The sequence below is a fragment of the Esox lucius genome, chromosome 18 (genome assembly GCF_011004845.1).
Source record: "Esox lucius isolate fEsoLuc1 chromosome 18, fEsoLuc1.pri, whole genome shotgun sequence".
Classification (NCBI taxonomy): Eukaryota; Metazoa; Chordata; class Actinopteri; order Esociformes; family Esocidae; genus Esox; species Esox lucius.
In genome coordinates, this window is record NC_047586.1 from 12,118,902 (window position 1) to 12,143,632 (window position 24,731).

At 38.3% G+C, this 24,731-nt stretch overlaps 1 protein-coding gene across 1 annotated transcript in view; it reads left to right on the forward strand.

The window, feature by feature from the left end:
* Positions 1–24,731, forward strand: part of adgrg6 (adhesion G protein-coupled receptor G6) — a 66,949-nt gene that overhangs the window by 2,944 nt on the left and 39,274 nt on the right. The window contains exons 2-6 of the mRNA XM_020056113.3: positions 450–785; positions 7,326–7,414; positions 15,032–15,382; positions 17,441–18,076; positions 19,550–19,597. Of these exons, the coding sequence (XP_019911672.2) occupies positions 784–785; positions 7,326–7,414; positions 15,032–15,382; positions 17,441–18,076; positions 19,550–19,597 (1,126 nt within the window). The 5' untranslated portion in view covers positions 450–783. The remainder of the gene's footprint in view (positions 1–449; positions 786–7,325; positions 7,415–15,031; positions 15,383–17,440; positions 18,077–19,549; positions 19,598–24,731) is intronic.

The window sequence follows — 24,731 nt, forward strand, 5'->3', positions numbered from 1 at the left end:
AATGCATGGTAATATGGAATTCCAATCTAGTTATGAAATATTCTGACCATAGTTCAACCAGGGAAATACTGTTTTTCACGTGGTATGCTTATAGGATCTCAAGTTTTGTTGAAAAATGATATAGCCCACAATAAATAACTTATTTCAATCTTATTTAAAAATCTTAAGTTTCCATTTAATAATCGTTTTACGTTCATTGTTGTGGCATAAATAAGACATTAGCTTGTCAAATCCATGTCCTATCAACGTTAAGCATCACAGACCAAGAATACAAAAATGCCATGGAACTAAATTACGGTTTGTGGTAACTGTGAATATAAAAGTCTCATTTGTCAGTTTGTCAGTTCTTTACAGCGATAAGCAACTGTTTTTATAGAATTCGTAATGGTAAATGAAGAATTGTCAGCACTTTAACTCCCGGGACTTCATGTCTGCCTGCTTGCCTTCAGTTTAGGGTGGGGCGCCAGAAGGAGAGTACGTCCTCCAGCTGTGTGCAAGGACACGGTCCTGAGTGGGAAAACAGCCTTGCTGGTGTTTCAAGCATCTTGAGCGACTTGGAACAGGTTCATCAAGCGACAGGAGTACCCGACAAACTCTGGGATAAGTGTCTTTATCTATTATCTATATAACACTGATTTGTTGTTATCTGAATTATACCTTGAAAAGTTAGCGCGGGACGAATTTAAAAAAGTTGCCAATTCTTCCATAACTGAGAAACTCAAGTCGGACGACACAAGGGGAGAATGATTCTTCAAAGAGACCAGCTCCCTCTCCAATAAGATAATGTAAGTTATTAGTGAATGTTGCTTAAGGCGTATATCAAAATTATTTACTTTTTCATTGTCTTCTTTGAGATTGGAAGATTGACCCTCGAGTTGGTAAATTGATAACACAATGATAGACTTAGCTAAAGCCTCTCCGCTATTTTTTTATTCACTTGTGTTGACTTTTAGAGTGCGCCTAACATTCTTTTCAAAACAGTCAACACATATCTGCCAATATCTGCTTAATAATATGTTTGCATTTAAAGGGCCAATCCGCAGTTACATCAATAATAAAACGCTCTACCCCGCTACTCTTCGGCAAAAAAGCTCGGGATAGTTTTGAAGAAATTGAACCACAAATTGAATACATAGACAGAGTTATGAATGCAAGGACAGACCATCCTCTATTTCAAACATTGTGGGGACTGTATATAATATCACACGTTTTCTCATTCATAGAGACAAACAGTTGTTTTAGTTAGATTCATAGGTTTGTAGACCAACAATATACCTGTCTAAGCGACCATTACAGAACGATGATTCTAGAAATAAGTACCCTTTTGTTGAAAATTCTACTCAGTGTCATAAGTGAATTGTTACATTTAACCATGTTGGATGTTTAATATGTAGCAGGCTAAGGATGTAAATGTATAAATATAACACTTTCGTTAGTGGTGAACATTTGCTATTTAATAGCAATTTTATTTAATCTTTTAGTCATGTCATATTCCTCCAAAAGGGAGCAACCTGAATTTCTATATTTTAAGATGGGTTGTCTTGCATTTAAAAATATCTTACTATCATAAAATTAACACACTGTAGGTGATATATTTGTCTAAGAAGTGTAATCTTAGTCTTGAGACAAACTACTACATTTTTATCGTCAATTATGCGAGTCAGAATTTACAATTCTTCATGATGAAAATGACATATGATGGGCCATGATGATGTACATCGTTTTAACTTCAGGAGTTGTCATGTCAGTAAAAATATGGTACAGTATATTTGCTTTAAGTGGCAAATCCGATCCACTTCAGATATTTCCATGAAAATGTTGTATTTGCCAACGTTTTGTTTCAGGGCCTAGTTTTATTTTGAATGTTACCAATATTGATTAATTCTGGGGTTAGACTTAGCCTCGGTACCATGCATGGAGCAAATTGAAACTGGATGGTATATGTAAAACAAAAATATATGACCGTATAAGCCATAACACACACCAGACTGCATTGGCAGGGTTTAACCGCACACCTCAAATTTGTGTCAAAGCACAAGGCCGAAGATCTGCATGTATCCAATACTTCATATTACGTCACATTGACGTGTCCAGTACATCCCAAAGACATCCAACTGTCCCGTAATATACATTTCTTTCCCAAGTCATTTGTAATAGTAAATGTTTGATTATGTTGTAAAGGAAATTAATGTTTGTCCCCTGCATAACTGTATCATAAATACACATTTTACACAATGCAGTGGACAGTGGGTGAAGGATTTAAACATATTTCTAAGAAGCCAGTTGACATACTTTCATTCCATGTGCTTGGTGTGAACATAGCTAGCTAACCAATTGGAGGTAGCCCATGTTGTTGCACATGCAGAACATACTTAGCAAACACTTTTGGGATTCTGAATCTCAAATTAGTTTAGGACTAACATAGGAAAACCTAGTTAGCAGTAGAGTTATCTTTGTAGCAGAATCTCATCATTAGTGAATGCAATTTCTCAAGTCCCCGTTGCAAGCTACTTTCAAATGTTCCCTGTTTTCAGCTACATTTGTCAGATTACCTTTCTAAATTTAGTTATCAGATGATAACACTACTAGTCATGCCTCTAACACAACTGAAAAGTAACATGATGTGATTTGTCACTGTACAGTGTAATCATAACTAGCTAGGCTAAAGAGCTAGCTGGGCTAAGCCTAACCAGCTAGCTAGGCTAATGAGACTTGAGGCTAGAGACATGTTTTGGTTAGTGTATTGTCACTTTGACATCATGTACTTGTCAGTGAGTGATTAACCTACTTCTGACTCTAAGGTTAGGAGGGAATTGTCAAAGGCTTAGAAACCCATTTAAGCCAATCAGATTGCAAATGTCATAGAACCAGTTTTATACTTGCATTTTATATCCATGCTGCCCTGTTGCCATAAGATTAATGGATTTGATTGCTAACATAACAAGCTAGCTCTGTTCAAATGCCCCATGTGGCAAGAACATGATCACGTCTGTGATTGTGTTCAAATATGAATGATGTCTGGTGTCCGATACTGTCTAAATGCAATTATCAAATGTCAAGAGTCAAACAAAATTACCCCTCAACAGCTGAGATACATCTCTTCCCACCCTGTTCCTCCCACCCCCCTTCTGAGGTAGAACTTAAATGTCCGTTCTAGGATGGACACGGTTCCCTATTGTGTATGCTGTCTTTTCCCTCAAGCACCTTTACACACAGGACAACAGCCATGGCAATTAAATGGCCAGGGCAGAACTATAAAATATATGTGAAATATGAAATACACTAGCATTATTCATTTGTGAAAGTGAATCATTTTCTAACAGCATAAGCATGAATTAAAATGCAACGCATTAAAATTTTAATCCAAATTGCTTCTACATGTCTGTGAACTAATAGTTGTTTGACTAGCTAGCTAGAGGGTCAGTGGTGGCACCAGAAATTATGGGTTTGTGCGCACAAGCGGTTATGGCCGCCAGGTACGTAAGAGGAAGTACCAAATTTATGCCGATCTCGACCAAAGCATATAGTCAAATCAGAGGTTTTCCAAGCTAGATAGATATTACAACAGTATGTTAGCCTTTTGTGAAACATGGCAGTCTGGTTAAATGGGTTATATTAAACTTCAGATGCTCCTATTTTTGGACGTATAATCATGCAGGGGTTTCGTTACCGTGATTGGTCAATGTTGTTGACATGCGCTTCAAAAGTATAGAACAGATTAAAATAGAACAGATCTGCCTTAATCTAACCTGGCTGAATGGCCTTTCACAGTCAGCAGCACCGGAGACTGCTCCGTCTTTCTTTTTCCACCCCTGCCTATGCTTAAAATGAATTGGCCACCTTGCTTGCCCCTGGGTGTCAAACACATGGTTTGTTGGTAGTTGCCCTGTGTGAAACTCTTCTTTAAGCACTTGAATCACTTAACAAATTGCAATTCATGATAAAAAAAAACTAAATGATAATATCAAAATGCAAAATGACAAATGCTTTTGGAGGAAAATGCTCCTCTGGCCTAAGACTGAAATTGTCTTGGTTTTCCCTCCCTTTGGTTAATGCTTTGCCTATTAGCATTTCGATTAGTATGACTCTCGACCACTGTCAGTATTTCGCAACCACATAACTACCCCAGGTTGCAGATGACTACATTATATTCATCATGAATCAACAGGTACAAAGAGCTTAATGAATGTATTGGAATGCTTGCCCGCCCATGGCATATATAGTACCTCATTAAATAGTCCCTCTTGCATTGACACTTCCTCCATAGATTCGGGGTTACATATGTAATGGTTGATTTTGGCAGTTTTGTGGTTGGCACATACCAAATTCTATTTCAAAGCTACGAATGTGGCTAGCTTTTGAATGATTTTAGCAATGAAATCTTAAATTACAAAACTCTATTTATCTCCATGATGCTCACAATCTGTCTAGGACATTAAAAGGTACGATGGCAAAATCATTGTTCAATGCAATGCATGTCTTCTTTTCTGCAATGAATAGCTAGATGATCTTCACTGACATTTTCATGAACTTCCAAATACCATTCTGATACATGGCAGTTACTACAAACCATAGACCTAAATTCTTCAGATCCTACTTTTGCATATTTAAGTGTGTTAATTAGCATTATGGGAGTAGCCTGGAGGCCTTTTCTTCACATTAGCATTAGTTTCCATTAGCCCCAATGTGTATGAATATAGAACATTTAATTGCTTAATAGACCATGTTTTGTCTATGTAAAATACTAAAATGTGTTGTTAGGATAGGAGAAATTGTGTTTTTATGCAAGCGGTACCTAGAGGAAAAAGCCCACAAAGGTTTTAGAAAGGCTGGCCTATAACAGGAGTTTCCTTCTTAAAAATACTGCTCCATTATTAACTATTTGTTTGTGATTTACAGTACATTCTGACTTTCTGTATTTGTATGGGATATATCATTTAGGGAAATATAATAAACTAGGTTAATCATTTTTAAATGTTTTAATTTCCTTTAAAACATTTAAACTAACTGATGTGTCTTCTGTAGTGTTATTAATGTGTGAGAACTTTGTGTTACTGGAGTTGCACAACCTAGAATATGTTCATCCAAAAGTTAGCTGAACATTTACAGACTAAACCTGAAGCTGCCCGGCAGTTGCTTCAGGATCTAAATGTAGAACCTCACTGACAAGACAGAAAATATTTGATGTTGTGAGATGAAGTCATGGAGAGTCTGTTGAAAGAAAAATGAATAGAATTATACCTGCCCCAGGTGGTGAAATCAGTCCCCCTACTAAACTTGGGTATTTAATTAAAAATTAAGATGGTTTTACTCTGATAACTCCACATGTGATGACATAACACTTTGATAAGGCGCAGTTAAATGAAGGGAATGTGAAGGCAGGAATGGACAGCTTAGATATTATAAAGTGTCTAAAGGTGGTTTATGACTTCTGAACCACCAGAGGCTTCTATACCATAAGTAAAAAAGACATTCCTCGTCTTCATCTAGGTTCCCAACTACTGCACATTGTTTTCGTTTGAGTGCCTGGCATCAGTGGGTTTGATTGATATTCAAACCCAAATTATATTAATTTAGTAGAATGCAAATTCATCTGAGCCACTAGATGAATCAAAGTCTTTATGTTGTCTCCATGGGACCAAGTGACCTCTCTCTGCCTGCTTGTTCTGCATTAGTATTTACATTCTTTGAGAGAAACAACTGAAAACAAAGAACACTTTTTCTCTGATGACAGGAATTCAATGAATTGATGTAATAAGTGAGCAATTAATTCAGTCTCGATCTCTTGGCGCTAATGCTATAAATTATATAGAAAGAAGAAGAAGAATTAACTTAATTAATTATGCAAGTTGTTTTCAACATTTGGGAAGGCCACTGGGTACTCTACAAGAAAATGTATTGGTGATTAGTTTTCCTTCATCTTAAAGAACAATTATATCCATCCATTTTCTATATCCATATTAATCAGCAATTTGGATAGTCCAAGAAATTAATGCCTTAAGAGTTTGTGAGCTTTTTTTGTTTGTGTTCAGTCTTCTTTGCCATATGTATACTCATTCAATAGCAACGGTGTGGAGTTATAAGGTCAGAAAACATGCCTGTTATTCACTAATGACTATGTTTTTTTTTTATTAAAGATTTTCCTTATCTCTATGGTGAAAATTGCCTTTTGATTATTTCACCTCTTCTGATCTTTGTTTCATGACAATGAATGTGATGGGTTACAATACTGTTGTTGCCATTTAAATAAAATATGACCAGTGTTCGTAGCCTTTGTGTGGGTGGCCGGATATACGCCATATCACCTTTCTTGGTGCTTCTTTTGCTTGCAAGAATTGGGATTGTTATAATCTTTTCTAAGGTAGTCCTCTGAGAGGGCTTTTGCCTTGGATGTATGAGAAGATGCTCCATGTCACCTGGTTCATTTTGATGCCAGTAAATAACAATGTATTGAGTAGAGGGATTTAGTCTAGAGGAATAATTTAATGCGGTAGTAACTGTACCTTCCGTTAAAATGCTAATAAAATACAAAAAAGCTGTAAAATGTTATTTTTAACCTCCTCCCAGCACCAGCCAGGACTCAGGCAGCATCTAGAGTAATTGGTATTAATTAAGCCTAGACGAAACAGGCCTGCTAGCTAATGAAGGTAGTGTTTGATGAAGTGGAAAAGCAATCCATCCAGAGATTTAGATCCCATCAGTGTAGTGTAAATTAACAGAGGAGGCACTCTCCTCTGTTCTCAGAGATGTAGTAGGAGAGCAGGCTTTTTGACAGGCTTTACATCCAGTCTGTATGAATTCAGAGGAAAATGTGAACTATAGACAATTATTCAAGCCTAGGCATGATATTTCTGACATGTTAACTCTACAATCGAAAGGGGTTGTATATGTTTAACATACTGATCAAAATGACCACTTTGTTTAATACAGTGGCCTGACCAACAGCGGTGATTTTTTTTCCACCATTGTAATGTCAAACACTTTAGATTCAAGGGAATAGCATTGCGTTAAAATCCTTGTATGAACGCCATTCGCTGTCTGTCAGATACCCTTGCTTGGTCTGGAAGTCATTTCAACTGACACTGAAGAACAATGTATTGTTATATAACCTAAAAATGTATGCTCCATTGTGGTCCCTCTTTGCAGAATAAAATGTTTCCATACCACAAACGCATAATTCAAACCTTCAAAATGGATCCAAATTGCAGACACAGAATGACTGAAGACGCAGGGACATTATGTACCGTCCATTTGTGCACTGCATGTATAAGACTGACCTGTTAAGACGATACTCAGTAGATCTCCAACTTAATTGTGATTTGCAGGGAGTCTCACATCTGTGGAGGACGGTGGCGATGGAAGTTCCGTCATGCTCTGTGGGTTGCTCTCTTCTGGATGTCCTTGCAAAGACTAGGTAAACAGTCGGAGTTATCGACTAGTATTCCTTGTGTTTCTTGTGTTTGGGATAGTGTGAAATTGTGAAATGCAATAATCGAAATGCACATGAATTTCTAGTTTAATTGGTATTCTGTATTCCATTTCTCTCTCTCAACATTAGCCTCCTTTTTGTCTACGTGTCTGTTTTCTGTTTAAGTGATTGTGCTTCCGACCTCTGCTTTTTCTTGTCTGTCTGTTAACACTAACAGTCATTGTTTTATATGCACTTTCAGAATAATTGGACACCTGAAGGCAATTGTCCCGTATCAAGTGTTGTATTCCAATAGATATCAAATAGGCCTACTTTATCATCAGTGGAAAGTTAAACTTCCGTGGCAGATGTTAGTGTTAGCTTCTTTAATCTCCTAATTGATGATAACTGACTGTAGATGTGTTGAACATACAATACGTTTAGTCTTGATAATTGAATGAATGATTACTTACAGTCCATGAGAATTATCGGCAGATACAGTAGACCTTGAGTAAATACATCTAGAAATACCAGTGAGGGTTAAGTTATGTCAGTATGCAAGACTGGATAGCCTCACTTTAATCAGTGATGACATCCTGCTTATTATTTACCACCTCCAGGTAATCCCGACAGGGGATTTAAATGTGTTTCATTAGCCTAGAGTAACAGACTGGGAAACTGGGGGAATGTTTCCCCAGTGGTGTCACGCAAAAACATTGATTGAGTGCTTTAGTGAAGTTCCATTTTTCGTTTTGACGTGTGTGATTTCTGCTAAAAGACAAAGTCATTAAAAAAGCACACAGAAGAAATAACATGTAGAATGTGTACAATGTTGCCCAAGGGTGCAGTTCGACCTTCTGCTAAGCAAGTCTTTACGGTTAGCTTGAGTGCAGTGTATTCGGCTAATGTGTTTACCACAAAAACTATCCCTGCTGAAGCCAAGAAATGGCCTCCTCTCTTGTCAAGGTGCAGTTCATGTATGCTACCTTCGTATTATATTAAGCTTGACTGAATTTTCTCTTTTATTATAATTACAGTCACTATCTTATGTATTTTTAGTCCAAAAAATATATTTCTTTATAGCATAGTCTATTCTTTCTGTTTGCGTCGGTATTGGTCGGTATTGGCAAGCAGACCTAAAAAAGAAACATTTACAGTTCTGGCCAGTGTTCAGATACAGCTTGGATCATATGAAATTTGGTGCTGGCATACTTTTTTAAGCGTGTGCCAGAGACAGAATCAACAGAGTAATCTCACAATTATTTTCAGAAAATCCTGCCCAATTCTGACAAATTATAATAGAGCCTCTTTTTGTTATTATGAAACCTTTATTCCAACAAGGAACAGACTGAGACCAAGGTGTCAAACAGCTGGGTCCTGTGTATACATGTTAATGCATACAATTTAGGTTCAGTGATTCAAAACAGTGAGCACCAGATTGAGTTTTCCTTACTATCAATAAACTGTTGGTAATCAGATGGGGAATCCTCTGGACTCAGACATTTCAACATGTTCTGATTAAATCCACATGGGATCTGGCTCCACAGAGGAGAGAACTCCCATTTGTGTTGTATTTCGAATTGTGATAGGACCGCAAATGAACAGAACGTCACGCTTCCCCCCTCAACAATTTTCATACCACACAATCTGACATAATATTATGCAGAGATCTGCTTTCACGCTCTCATAAATTGCATGGGTGTGGATTTGGCGCGGTCTCCGCAGACCAAACAGAAAATACATAAAAATGTGTTTCTTAAAACTTGGCAGGGAGGTCCGGTGCTCCAAAATGTCCCAGAACTACAACTCCTTTGTGTTAAAAGATCATACATGTGAAGCAGAATGCATCATCACCCTTCCCTCCTCTTCACAGCCCTCCTCAGCTGTCCCCTGAATGACAACACTCAGTTAGTCTTCTCGTGAGAGACAGGGGTGGGACAGGTTCCAGGGAGATATTGGTATCCCAGGTGAGCTGTCAGGGGACTACAAGGGGGCCGCTTAAATGCACTAGGGTAATCTGGAGGATTAAACCTGCTCAGAGATCCTTTGTCTGACTGCCTGAAATGAACTATTTTTAGGTCCTGGGAGTATCAGTGGTTTGAGTTGGGCATTACATCCCCTGGCACCATCGCCCTGCAACCTGCCCTATTGCTGCTCAAAGCTTTCTGATCGAACCTTGTTTTTAAGGCACGCTCTTCAGTGACGGTTCACATTTTCAGTCATTTCGCAGCAACAACATGAGAATTTAATTGAAAGGTGCGTTTTGAGGTTTATTCACTAACAATAGGATTTTGTTTTGTCTTATGCTAATGTTCAATACTGTTCTATAAACAATAACTTTTTGTAACCCGCAACTATTGAACACCTTGCAAGTCGGAACGGAAAAGTCTTTGCCAACTGAAAACAGAAGATCCTTTTTATTTCACTGCCCATTTGGTTTGTCACTTGGTTTGGGCTGACGCTGGTTATTCATCACGCTGACTCTCACATGTAATTGCCAGGAATCACATACTGCGAATAAGTGCATCGACTCGTTTCATAAATGGCATTGAAAAGGGATACTTGTACAGTAGGTGTTAAGCGTGTTAGTGTGTAGAATTGTGTGTGTGCGTGCGCATTCAGGTGTGTACTATGGGCCATGAGAGTTCAGAGTGATACAGTAAGCAGAGGCCTTGTTAAGACCTGGGCAGCGGTCAGGGCTTAGTGTGTCTCAGAGGGACGTGAGCAGGGATGTACAAAAAGGTAAACATTATTTGGCATGTTGTTTTTCCTGTTCGACACCACACTCTGCCAGTGACTTACAGCATCTCCCACACAGACATGCACGTCTAAAATAACATAAAAGGGTATTCCAGTAGCATTATTCCATCCAATGGTGATTTCACTCTCTTCTGCAAAACAGACCCTGTCCTGTTGTCAAACGTTGAATATTACCATCTCTTGTTTATTTAAATCCTGAGTGTGAAGGGAGTTTGTTCATGGTAGTTTTTTCTCTGGACCCTGCCAAATATTATAAAATTGCCACCATTTTGTTGGGAGGGATTCTAGTTGACCTCACTAAATGGTAACGACTGTAGCGTAGCAACAGTTCCCTTCAGTCCTCTTTTAGCTTCTTATTTGGGGGGGGGGGGGGTTATGTATGGGCTATGGCATCACCCGTGTTGTTTTCTAATGTGTCTTCTTCACAATGTTGTGAAACTAAAACAGAGACGGACTATCTGGACTATCCAGTCACAATCTCGAACATGTTTTCACATTTTCAATAAATCAACTTAATTACATAGTGTCTGTTTTACATTAGCTTAGTTTAATCCTCGTAAGTCATGTTCAGGGTCTATTCTCAGAACATGGAAAAAATTATTGCTTTATTTTTTAAAGCTGTGTGGATCCATGTAAGGAAGTGTATGGCATACCAGTGTGTAAGAACGCCCTTCTGACTGCCGAATCAGAAAAGACTCACACTTGCCAACGTAGTAAGTGGTACATTTAGTAGCGAAGGGTAATAAAACTAATTAGCTTTACTATTTGCAGTAGGGCTTATTCCAAGAATGTCCAGCATGGTTTTAATGTCGACACCCTTCATACTTTTCTAGTTCAGTGGTATAATATTTTTTTTTTGAGGTGCTTGCAAGTGGAAATAATCCCAACTGATACTACATGAAAAATCTGTTATTTTAATGGGACGGTTCTATGTAGCTTGTCTCCAATTACATAGAAGTGTAGGTACACCCCGAAACAAGAAACAAATGAAATACTGGTTTTGTCAATTAGTTTGTCCAATTGCAACCACAGCAAATACCAACACCAATATTGTAAGAGAAAATTAATCACTGTTGGATTACATGCCTGTAAGAATTAAGAATTAAATTAGTTTTGAAACTTAGAGTTTGGTAGCATTTAGAAATTAGAACAGAGAATGATAAATAATTAACCATTCCTTGAAATTCTTAGACAATTACCTACAGACACAGATCACCCTTCTGCTGTAGCTAGTAAGTAAAACAAATCTGTTCTGTCATCAATGATGCTAAATTGTTTCTCCTTCAAACCAGAAACCACTTTGAACACCTGACCACAACTCCAGAGCCTGCAAGTGTGCACCATTGTAACCTTAATTCCCTTTTTACATGCTATTGATTGTTATCACAGTCATAATTTGCATTGGTGTTGCTGTACTTCCTCACCGGTGTTAGCTAATAGCTTCTCGCTGCCCCTTTGTATCACTTTGTCATTATATAAACATATCACAACACTCAATGTCCTCCCTTTCATTTCTCTGTTTGGAGATTGCCTAGTGTTAAAAGACGATACCCAGCCAGTTTATTATACCATTTATCTTCTATTTGACCAAATGTCGTGGGGGTGCAGAGATGTTCCTTGTCTTTAATGGGATGGTGCCCTGAACTATGACCCTGATGAGTCATAGAGGTACACTTCTGTTCAATGGTTTGTGGTCAGATTTGTAGAAATTCCCTTGTTTTCCATGAAAACACATGGACACATGGAAACAATACAGCGAAATTAATAGGAAATGGAGTAATTGACAAGGTTAGGAGTAATTATATTTAATTGAAATAATCATTGTGACCATTTTGCTTTTCTCAAAGAATCCTGAATTTGCAGCAATTACAGCCTTGCAGACCTTTGGCATTCTAGTTGTCTGTTTGTTGAGGTAATCTGAAGACATCTCAAACCATGCTTCCTGAAGCACCTCCCACAAGTTGTATTGGTTTGATGGGAGCTTCTTACCATATGGTCAAGCTGCTTTCACAACTGCTCATTGAGGTTGAGATCCGGTGACTGTGTTTGGAGTTGTGCTTTGGGTCATTGCCCTGTTTTAGGAGGAAACCCTGTTCCCTTTAACCCTGTACAAATCTCCCACTTTACCACCTCCAAAGCACCCCCAGACCATCACATTGCCTCCACCATCCTTGACAGATGATGTCAAACACTCTTCCAGCATCTTTTCATTTGGTCTGCGTCACACAAATGTTCTTTGTGATCCTAACACCTCAACCATAACACTTTTTTCCAATCTTCCTCTGTCCACCGTCTGTGTTTTTTTTCCCCATCTTAAACTTTTATTTTTATTTGCCAGTCTGAGATATGGGTAGATATTTCTTTGCAACTCTGCCTAGTAGGCCAGCATCTTCACTGTAGAAGTAGATAGGTGTTTTGAGGGTACTATTTAATGAAGTTGCCAGTTAAGGACCTGTGAGGCGTCTCTTTATCAAATTACACACTAATGTCTTTGTCCTCTTGCCCAGTTGTGCACTGGGGCCTCCCACTCCTCTTTCTATTCTGGTGAGAGCCAGTTTGCGCTGTTCTGTGAAGAGACTAATACACAGTTATTTCTCTTATGAATAGCCTTCATTTCTCAGATTTCAGAAGATTCAGAAGTTTTTTCAGAAGTTTTTTTTTTTGTTTCTGGCCATTTTGAGCCTGTTATCGAATCCACAATTGCTGATGCTCCATATACTTTACTAGTCTAAAGAAGAAACAGTTTTATTGCTTCCTTACTCAGAACAACAGTTTTTAGTTGTGCTAACATAATTTTTTTTTCTAATGGTCAATTAGCCTTCTAAAATGATTAGCCTTCTAAAATGATAGTCATTTTCAACATTAACAATGTATTTATGATCAATTTGATGTTATTTTAATGTTCAATAAAATGTGTTTTTCCTTTGAAAACAAAATAACATTTCTAAGTGACCCCAAACCTTTGAACGGTAGTGTAAATGAGCAAGGTTCTCCGTCTGTTTCATCCTTCAGCCAGACACTCCTAACAGAATGACACACCAAATGAAGACTAGGCCATTAGTTAGACTGTGATTCCTTCCATAGTGTCCATAAGTGTATTCAAGCTTTTACTTGAAGTACTTTAGTTAATATAGTACGTATCAGTCTACGTTCATTTTTGTGTATATGGTATGTCTGTTACTACTAATGCATGCAGCACTTAATACTTAAATGGCAGGTGGTTGTTGTGTAGAAGACAGTGCTCTTAATGTTGTATGAGTTGCCTGTCAGTAAGGACATTTACCGTAGGTAACTCTAGACGTCTCTTTTACAAGGTTTATTATATTTATGGGTGGGAGTTGTGGATAGAAGACCTTTAATTATGCCAGGTTCTAAAGAAAGCAGGCAATGTATATACCTTCATGTCTTATTCAGTTATATTTTCCAGTTCTGTAAAGGTTGTTATACGTTAATGCTAATATCGCCTTCTGTAAATTGTCCAAGGCCATATGGAATGCCCCTGCAGTCTGCCAGGCTTATCTGTCATGTAATATGTATTAGGAGTGCTTGAGACTCATGTTGCTGGCAGTAATTTATTTTTCTTTGACTAAGCCTCACATATTAGAAGGTGTTTTTGGACAAAGGAACAGACCCTCTAAGCTGTAATTTGGTGAGTCTGAGTGAGTGGATTTAGTGTTTAGGGCCCTCTTGAACCTTTGGGCTGAGAAGAAGGTATATGTTGGCAGGTATAACAGTGCCACAGGAGGACCAAGCTGTAATCTAACCCAGCATCAGCCGACCATTGTTAGGTGCATTACACTTCTAATGAGTTGGTTTTCTGGCCTTGAATCAGGCAATAAACAAAACGTTTGGTTTTGTGGGGCTTTCATGACAGTTATTGGACAATCTGGTCTGACTGTTGAAGAGAATTCCATTCACCATTTCCAATGGTAGAACTCTCTGGATTGGCTTACGGGTTTCCTGATCCCTGATTTAATTCAGTTTGTCGAGAAATTACACCTCAAAGGTAGTATTGTTCTTACCTGTAAGCCATTCAATTTTAGAATCAGAGAGTCAGTGAGAACACACAACTTAACAACTGCTGGTTTCTATTGAATGGGTTTTGTCCAGGGTTTGGCTTCTGTTGTGTGATCCACTTTCTCTTGAAATTTCATAGACCAAGGCTTACAGTTAAAAGAAATGCATTGTTGCTCACAAACAAGTTCAAAAGGTGGATCAACTGTTGATTAGTGACCTGCTGTGTTTCAGTCTTTTTGCAGTTCTTGAAGACTGTAACCACATTAACACACTGCAGAATTCTGGTTGCAGTTTTATTAACGCTTGATGTTTGTTTGTGGCAATTAAAATAGTCTTCTACATGATGTTGAATGCTGTTCAGGAATGCCACTGGACAAACCTTCATGGCTCCTTAGTGTGATTTTGCTCTTTTATGTTTTTGCCTGACTCCAATGTTTGCTGTGGTTTGGCTCACACTAGACCCGGCTGGTTGAACAGAAGTCATTGTGTTCTGAGTGAAGATTTCTTTCCAGGCCATTAAAATTATTCTCTATGCCTAGTCTTCAGGTGACCTTTAAGTCTTAGCTCTGATATTTTGTAATCTCAACTTACTTTTTTCAGCCTTCTGTGCCTTTTTCCACTAACTGACTCTTGGCTCTTTACATCTGCTAATCTAAATCTCCGAAAAGTTTAACCAAGATCATCATCCAACATAGCCTTCTGTACTCTTACCTTCATACCTGGCCGCAAACTTTTGCACTACTGATTGACACCTATCTTCACTGCCCTGTCCGTCCCTGTCTCCTGCCGTCTGTCCTCCTTGGTGCTTGGGTGAAGTAGTGACAACGTGTCCCTGTTTTGGTTCAGCAGTGTTGAGCTGTAGTAACTCCAACTGCGTTGTGGTGCTCACGGACTCCCAGGGTGCCTTTACCTCCCCCTGCTACTCTCAAGATTACCCGAAAAGTCAGGCCTGCAAGTGGACTCTGCAGGCCCCAACTGGATTCATTGTCCAGATAACCTTTCTGGACTTTGAGCTGGAGGAGGCCCTGGGGTGCATCTATGACCGTGTTGTGGTCAACACCGGAAACCAAACTGTGCCATTTTGTGGCTTGACGGCCAACGGACTGATGCTAAACTCCACCAGCAATGTAATGGAGGTATCATTTAACTCAGACTTTAGTGTCCAAAAGAGGGGATTCAATATCAGTTACAGGCAAGGTATGTTATAAAGCGGGTGTTTTTTACTTTGTTTACTTCAGTTCTATGAAGTTTGATGATTATCATGATCATTGTGTTTTTATGATTATAATTATTGTTATTATGTTTACAGGTGTTAGTCCTATATTTTGAACGTGGTTGTTTAGATTTTTTTATTTTATTGAGGACAGATCGGTATTTATGACATGGGGTATCCAGAGGATAAAGCCCCCATAAAATATAAAAATGGTTGAACCTCCCCCAAGCAGAATATATTTTCACATCACCCTCTCCCAGTCTTCAGGGACAAAAACTAACAGAGAGAGCTGTAACCATCCACATGGACTGTTCTCTACATTCGGTAGCAGCAACTCCTCCAACACACAATTATTTCCACTCACCTTTTTCCGTGGAACATCTCCCCTTGACTCTGAAAGTCCACTGAATATTTCCAGACAATTTACAGTGAACAGAGATGGCAAAGAAACTCTTCAATTCTTGAATAGAGAACTTGGTTCACGATTGCGCTCCATCCGTAATTCTGCAACGACACCAAAGGTTGTTGTTGGTTTTTTGCTTTTTCAAGCTCTTTGCCACTATTTATTGCCCTATATCCACGATCTGGATACGCCAAGCACAAAGAGAGATTGATTGAATATCGAATAGAAAGGTTATATAGCAATATGGTATGTTCTGCCAGTCAATACGTTAATTTCCAAAGTCTGACAGGCTGCTGAAATGTAATCAATTATAAAATTAAATTTGAACTTAATAAAAAATCTGCAAACCCTCCCCAAGACTGAAATTGAAAAAGAATCACCCTCCCCCATTTCCCTTCGTGTCTTATCATGTTAAATTCCGATCTCTCTCTTATACACTATGATAGTTAGATTCAGGTATTTTGTAAGTAACTCCCCAAAGAAAAACATTGTTTTTGGAGACATTCACATTACCCAAGCATCAAACATCTCCACCTCTATACCAACTATATAGCAACAACTTAGCTTAGGACAAACTCTATGCTAGAAATAAAAAAAATTCTTAGGGCACACTGCAACATTTCTTCCTTTAACATACTCAGTTAATATCAATTTAAAGTATGGTGTTTACATGACCACTTGTTGTCACCCTCTATCATGTATAAGATTTGAAAATGTATATAGTGCATCGCACTGTTTTGTGTTATTTTGGGCTCAAGTTGATATCCCAACCGGCGAGCCACCTACTGAACTTGTCTTTTAACGTCCTGCCTGGAACTCTGGATTTATAAGCGCTGGTCCTTACAAAACAGATTGGAGCTCAACAATACAAACAGAGCCCTGCAGGACCCATCAAAAGGGCCTCTCAACTATGTCAAATCCTAATGCCTACATTCAAAGCTGGCCTGAATTCTTTCCATTCCAAATTGGCTGTCGCTCTGTCAATGGCATGGCCAGTGGCAACAAACCTACAGATCAAATCTGATCTTCCTAAAACGGATATGAAAGGAGTTTACTGCTGGCAATGTGAAAATGAAATGATGGCTGACGTTTCATGTTAGGAGACACAAACATGGCACGTCTCATTCTCTGGGCTGTGGAACAGTGGAGTGATTTTCAAATAAAGAAGACGTGGAGATGGTGTCTCAGTGTATCACAGTAGACTGGAGGAGAGTGGCACGTGATTACTATTCAACCTGTAACTTATGGATCATACGACCCAGCAGTGGACTGATAGACTTGAAAAATGAATTAGCCTTTCAGCATAAAGAAGTCTGAGTATGAGTGAATGGCAATGCCAAGCATGTGCTAGGTGTGTAATCTTATTAATAGTCACATGTCTTATTAATAGTGTTTTGGTTTTGACTACAGATTTTATATAGATTTTGGTTAATGTAGTGGCTCCGATCGCCAGTCCAGGAAACCCACGATTGTGTGTTTTTAGTCCAGCCAAGCACTAACACGTTGCTTTTACTGAGCAAATGCTTAATGAATAGTTCATGACTTGATTAGTTGATGACCCTTTCAGATGGAGTGTCTAGGCCTGACGTCTAACAACACTTTGTTCTCTAATGCTCTTTTTTGTTATTATGTGCTGTAGTTGCTGTGGCGCTGAGAAACCAGAAGGTCACGTTGACGAACGATGCAAGCAAAGTGGTCCAAGTTTCAAGTTTGGTGACAATACCAACCCTTCAGGAGTTCACTGTGTGCTTTGAAATAGCCCGGGCCACCCTGAAGAACAAGGAGACTATCTTCTCTTACACCCAGCAAGTGAACAACGGTAATGGAAACAATATTCACACTGGCAACAGTGGTAATGTAGCCCTCAGTTTTGGAAAGAACCAGGATGGAATGGCGCTAGTCACAAGTACCGAGACATGTCTGGTAGACTCTATCCTCAACGCCACAGACATCACTTCTACCATGAAGCCATTCTGTCTCACGTGGAACTCCAGCACAGGCAAGGTGACCGTCTACTATAACAGCAACTACAGGGACAAGATCTGCTCCAACATGATTGGTCACTCCCCAGTGGGTGCTGGGGGGCTCTTCAGGCTGGGCGACCAGGACAGCTTTGATGGCACCATCTATAACTTCCGCCTGTGGGATTATGCCATGAGCATGACGCAGCTGGCCAGCCTCCCCTGTGACACCGTCGGCAATGTCATCGATTGGGACAACAGCTTCTGGGATATCCCTGCTTCTCTGGCGCAGACTGACAGTACACTAAGCTGCAGTAAGTATCTGATATTCTCAACAAAGCACTACATATGTTTATGAAAACGTACTTCCTATCAGAAGAACTTTTCATTATAATAACAGAATTATTATTGCTATTATTATTCACAAGAGTTAACAGTAGTCAATTTCCATTTATACAATATTATTCCACGTTCCCTGTAGTACTAGGTATGACAGAGCTTATAAGGGCATCTACTTCCTAGGTAATACAAACAGTTTAGGGTTATTATATGCTGTACTTTATGTCTGTACATATGAAAGCCAGGGGTGTCGGAAAATGTCTGGTGCCCACAAGAGAAAGGTGCTATATGTGGTTTAGCTTGGGATATTACAAAGTGCAGAATCATGCATTCCTCCCACCCATTATCAGTCTCACTGGAACACACACACATACCATGGCTGAGGAAACCCTTTTTACTTATCCCTGTTCCTGAAACATTATCTGCTCTGCCACAGCTTGGGCCTGAGTCCATGAAAGGGAGAGGCTGTTCAGCTCAGCCAAGCTTTCTCTTTCACAGAGGTGCACAGAAAAAGATGTCTGTCTCCCTCTGAACATTCTCCCTGCCTGTTTGTCTTGGAGCTGCTCATGGTTGTAGATGATCTGAACTCACCATCTCTCCTTGGGCACTCCGAGCAATGTTTCTCAGTTTCTAAACCCACCACACCGCAGACTGAATTAAGATAACTGCTACTGCTTCAGATCACAATCATACATGCCAAATGGAAAAACTGTTAGAATCGAATTCTGCGCATCATTGTGAGACCACGGTTCTAATCCATCTTGCGGATTAGCCCAAGGGCCCTGGAGAAGGCGGTTCAATTGGCCAGCACTGTCTGGGTTTTCGGTTGTTAGTAATCGAATATGGTTGCCTTGCATCGTCACGCTCTAGAGACTCCTTGTACTGGCTTAGGCATCTGTGAGCTCAATCAAGTTAGGAGGCCAGAGATTGCATTCCTTTTGGTACGTAAAGGAGTAGAGCACCTAGTTGAGCTAGTGTGATATGGACCAGAATGACATTGGATGTTCTTCGGAAGACACCTATCTCAACATTAACTGTCCCATGTCTGCTGGGAGTTGATGTGCAAGGCCTTAAGCACAATAATGACACAGAAATTGGGAGAACGGCTTACAAGTAAAAAAAAAAATCTGGTTCTGCTACACTGTACACCATTTAGATGTGTAGGGTAGACAATATACTTTTTCAAAAGTAAATCATCTGATTATGGTGTATTTTTATGCTGTGTCTTTTTGTCCTAGTCTTTACATAAACATTACATTAATACCTTCATGTTGCAGTGTGGAACATTAAATTAATAAATATATATTAACTTATAGATTTATTAAATTCTCTGCTTTGCCCCAGGAGTTTGTTTACATGTCACTCAATGACATAACTGCCGCTAATTAATTGCCTGGGCCTGACAGCTATGATACCAACAGTACTAATGTCACATTTTCTTTTCACAGTCTGTTTCCCAAATTGCATACACTTAACAACAGCTGCTCCATCTAGTGGTGAGTGTGCTGCTAACAACCTGATTGCTTTGTGAATGTTGCTTGCTTGAATGCCAATGAAGAGGATGCATGTGAAACACTGTTTTAACAAATATAACATTTAAACAAATAGTGCCATGTTGTGGATTGAGTCTGGACTCGAAGTCTCAACTAAAAACCATATGGGTGACATATTATTTGCTCGCCCACTTTGTATTATGACATCTTGAGACTCTATGTTGTGAAATATTGAGACTGTGTTGTCATATTTTGAGAGTGTATTGTAACATATTGAGTCTGTTGTGACATATTGAGACTGTGTTTTCATATTTTGAGAGTGTATTGTAACATATTGAGTCTGTTGTGAAATATTGAGACTGTGTTTTCATATTTTGAGAGTGTATTGTAACATATTGAGTCTGTTGTGACATATTGAGACTGTGTTTTCATATTTTGAGAGTGTATTGTAACATATTGAGTCTGTTGTGACTTATTGTGACTGTGTTGTCATATTTTGAGACTGTATTGTAGCATATTGAGTCTGTTAATGAGAGTCTGCGTCATGACATATTGAGACTTTGTCTCCTAACACAGGAGAGGTGGTACTCTTACTAATTCTGTTTCCAAAAAAGTTGGGACGCTGTGTTAAATGTAAAGATAAACAGCAACAGGTTTAAAAAACATTTGGACAGAGGCAACAAAAGACAAAAGTTGTGTAATGCTAAAAGAAACCTGTTGGAACATCTCACAACTAATTAGGTTAATTGTCAATAGGTCAGCAACATGACTGGGTATAAAAAGAGCATCCCAGAGAGGATGAGCCTTCCAGAAGTGTAGATGGAGAGGGGTTCACCATTCTATTAAAGACTGAGCAAATACTGCAACAATTTAAGAATAACATTTCTCCACGTAAAATTGCAAAGAGTTTGGATAACTCATCATTTATGTTACATAATATCATTAAAAGATCCTGAGAAATCTCTGCATACAAGGGACAAGCCCAAAATCCAATATTGGATGGCCGGGATCTTCGGGCCCTCAGGTGTCACTGCATTAAAAACAGACACGATTCTGTAGTAGACATCACTGCCTGGGCTCAGGAACACTTCCGAAAACAATTGTCTATGAACACAGTACGTCACTGCATCCAAGAAATGCAAGTTAAATCTCCACCATGCAAAGAAGAAACCATATATAAACATGATCCAGAAACGCCGCCATCTTCTCTGGGCCTGAGCTCATTTAAGATGGAAGGGGGCGAAGTGGAAAACTGTCCACTGGTCTGACGAATCAAAATTAGAAATTATATTTGGAGATCACAGACGCCGCATCCCCCAGGCTTAAGAGGAGAGGGACCATCCGGCTTGTTATCAGCGCACAGTTCAAAAGCCAGCATCCCTGATGGTATGGGAGTGCATTAGTGCTCATGGCATTGGTGACTTGCCCATCTGTGAAGGCACCATTAATGCTGAACAGTATATATAGGTTTTGGAGTAACATATGCTGCCATCCAGACAACATCTTCTTCAGGGTAGACCTTGCTACTCTCAGCAAGACAAAGCCAAACCACGTTCTGCACGTATTACAACAGCATGCTCCTTAGTAAAAGAGTCTGGGTGCTAAACTGGCCTGCCTGCAGTCCAGACCTGTCACCCATTGAAATCATTTGGCATATGAAACAAAAAATATGACAAAGGAGACCCCGAACTGTTGAAATATAGCAGCTGAAATGCAATATCAAGCAAAAATGGGAAAACACTTCACTTTCAAAAATACAGCAATTGGTGTCCTCAAACACTTACAGAGTATTGTTAAAAGAAGAGGTAATACAACGCAGTGGTAAACTTGTCCCTGTCCAAAAAATTTTGAAATGTGTTGCTGGCATCAAATTTGAAATGGACATACAGCTCCGGAAAAAATTAAGAGACAACTGCACCTTTTTCTTTCCTTTCCAAAAAAGTTGATACGGAAGGTTTTGTGGGAGACCACTGCAAATTCAGAGACCACTGCAAATTGAACGCTTCTGTTCCTCACTCAAAACTTTCCTTTCCAACTTTTTTGGAAAGGAAAGAAAAAGTTGCAATGGTATCTACATTTTTTCCGGAGCTGTATATTTTTCCAATAATCTCTGTTTCAACATTGAGTCTTTGTACTATTTTCAATTAAATATAGGCACAAATGATTTGCACATCATTGGATTTTGTTTTTATTAGCATTTTACGCAACTTTTTTGGAAACAGCGTTGTAATTGCCTGTCCACCCTTGCTTATAATAACATCAATGTATCTGCCTGCCTTGTCTGTCCATGGCTTCTCGTGCAGGAAGCACATTAAAGCCCCCAGGCTTACAATACCAGACATTGACTTCTTAGTCATTTAATTGTAACACTCTGCACACTGTAAACTGCTGCCAAGTCTATGATGTTGGTTGGGGTCTGAGGGGCCCATAAAGGCGGTCTGGTTGGCCAGCAGTGTGTGGCATTTGAGGCTGTAGCTTTCTACATTCTGCATGGCTTCACTGTCACAGATCCACTACCCGCTGAGTCCTCAGTCCTGGAAATCTGGTCTTTAGGGTCTAAATCCTGATGTGCTGATATGTGCTGTATGCCAAAGCACTAGCAATTCATCTACATCATACGAAGCGTAATGACTTTGAGTGGGCGTTATGTGAATTGGGTGTTTGACTAACAAGAGAAAGTTGTTTGTAAGTTTCACTTCTATGATTAGAACTCAGCGTTGCAAGTAACAGTTGAAGACAAATTACTTGAATTCATAGTCCACCAGACAGTGGGTCACTAGACCAGAGGACTGTGTCCATTATGACAACTCATATCCCCTAACTAATATTAACGATGCCCTCCCTCTGCTGTGATGAGTAATTACTTTTCATTGCCAACGGTTATCATGAATAGTAACATCCATCAAATCCAGGTGGGTCTGTCCTGCTCTGAGCACTCTCCTGTATAGCAGCATTCACAAATATGCGCGGGTAGCAAACAAAGCAGCATTCATCCTTGTATCCCAAAGTGCTGCTTAAAATATTTGATAAGAGAGCAGGAGGTGGTGGGCTGGTGGCCTTAGGACTGGGCATAGCTTCAGAACACACTGGGGAAAGATGAAACTCCTCAACATTTTCAACAACATCACAAGTATTATCACAAGCTTATAAAATTCCAAAGTTTATTTGGCAGATCGTCCTGATTCTTTTTTCACATTTGTGGGTCAAATTACAGCCTAAGTGCCTGCAGCGACTGTAACCAAGTGGCTGCTGGGAAAATTTATCATTATTTTACATTGGAAGTGCTTAATTCCCAGCCTGTAGTCATGCCAAAATTCATTCCTTCATCTTGTTTTCTGATCTTGTGATTGACCATGTATTTAAATATTGTTGAGTATGGTGATCTAACATGTATTTAAATTATTATTATTGTTCGGTGTGGTGATTTAAAATTGATAAAAATTTGTAATATTGTTGAGTATGGGGATATAACATTTATTTTAATTAGTATAATTGTTGAGTAGTGTAATTTAACATGTGTTTAAATGAGTAATGTTGTTCAGTATGGGGATGTAACGTGTGTTTTAATTAATAATATTGTTAAGTATGGTGATGTAAAATGTGTTTTAGTGAGTATTATTGTTCAGTATGGTGATGTAACATGTGTTTAAATGAGTAATATTGTTCAATATGGTGATGTAACAAGTATTTAAATGAGTAATATTGTTTAGTATGGTGATGTAACATGTATTTAAATGAGTAATACTGTTCAGTATGGTGATGTAACTTGTATTTAAATGAGTAATATTGTTCAGTATGGTGATGTAACATGTATTTAAATGAGTAATATTGTTCAGTATGGTGATGTAACATGTGTTTTAATTAGTAATGTTGTTCAGTGTGGTGATGTAACATGTTTAAATGAGTAATATTGTTCAGTATGGTGATGTAACGTGTTTAAATGACTGTTATTGATTAGTATGATGATTGAACCATGTGTTTAAATGACTGATATTGTTTAGTATGATGATGTTACGTGTTTTAGTTAATGAGTAATATTGTTTTCCGTATGGTGATGTAACATGTTTTAAATGAGTAATATTGTTCAGTATGGTGATGTAACATGTGTTTCAATTAGTAATATTGTTTAGTATGATGATGTTACGTGTTTTAGTTAATGAGTAATATTGTTTTCCGTATGGTGATGTAACATGTTTTAAATGAGTAATATTGTTCAGTATGGTGATGTAACATGTGTTTCAATTAGTAATATTGTTTAGTATGATGATGTTACGTGTTTTAGTTAATGAGTAATATTGTTTTCCGTATGGTGATGTAACATGTTTTAAATGAGTAATATTGTTCAGTATGGTGATGTAACATGTGTTTCAATTAGTAATATTGTTTAGTATGATGATGTTACGTGTTTTAGTTAATGAGTAATATTGTTTTCCGTATGGTGATGTAACATGTTTTAAATGAGTAATATTGTTCAGTATGGTGATGTAACATGGGTTCTAATGAGTAATATTGTTCAGTATGGTGATGTAACGTGTGTTTTAATGAGTACTATTGTTCAGTATGGTGATGTAACATGTTTTAAATAGTAATATTGTTCAGTATGGTGATGTAACATGTATTTAAATGAGTAATATTGTTTAGTATGATGATGTTACGTGTTTTAGTTAATGAGTAATATTGTTTTCCGTATGGTGATGTAACATGTTTTAAATAGTAATATTGTTCAGTATGGCGATGTAACATGTATTTAAATGAGTAATATTGTCCAGTATGGTGATGTAACATGTGTTTCAATTAGTAATATTGTTCAGTATGGTGATGTAACATGTGTTTTAATTAGTAATATTGTTCTATATGGTGATGTAACATGTGTTTCAATTAGTAATATTGTTCAGTATGGTGATGTAACATGGGTTCTAATGAGTAAAATTGTTCAGTATGGTGATGTGACATATTTAAATTAGTAATATTGTTAAGTATGTTGATGTAACGTGTGTTTTAATGAGTAATATTGTTCAGTATGGTGAGGTAACATATTTAAATTAGTAATATTGTTCAGTATGTTTTGGTAACGTGTGATTTAATGAGTAATATTTTTCAGTATGGTGATGTAACATGTATTTAAATGAGAAATATT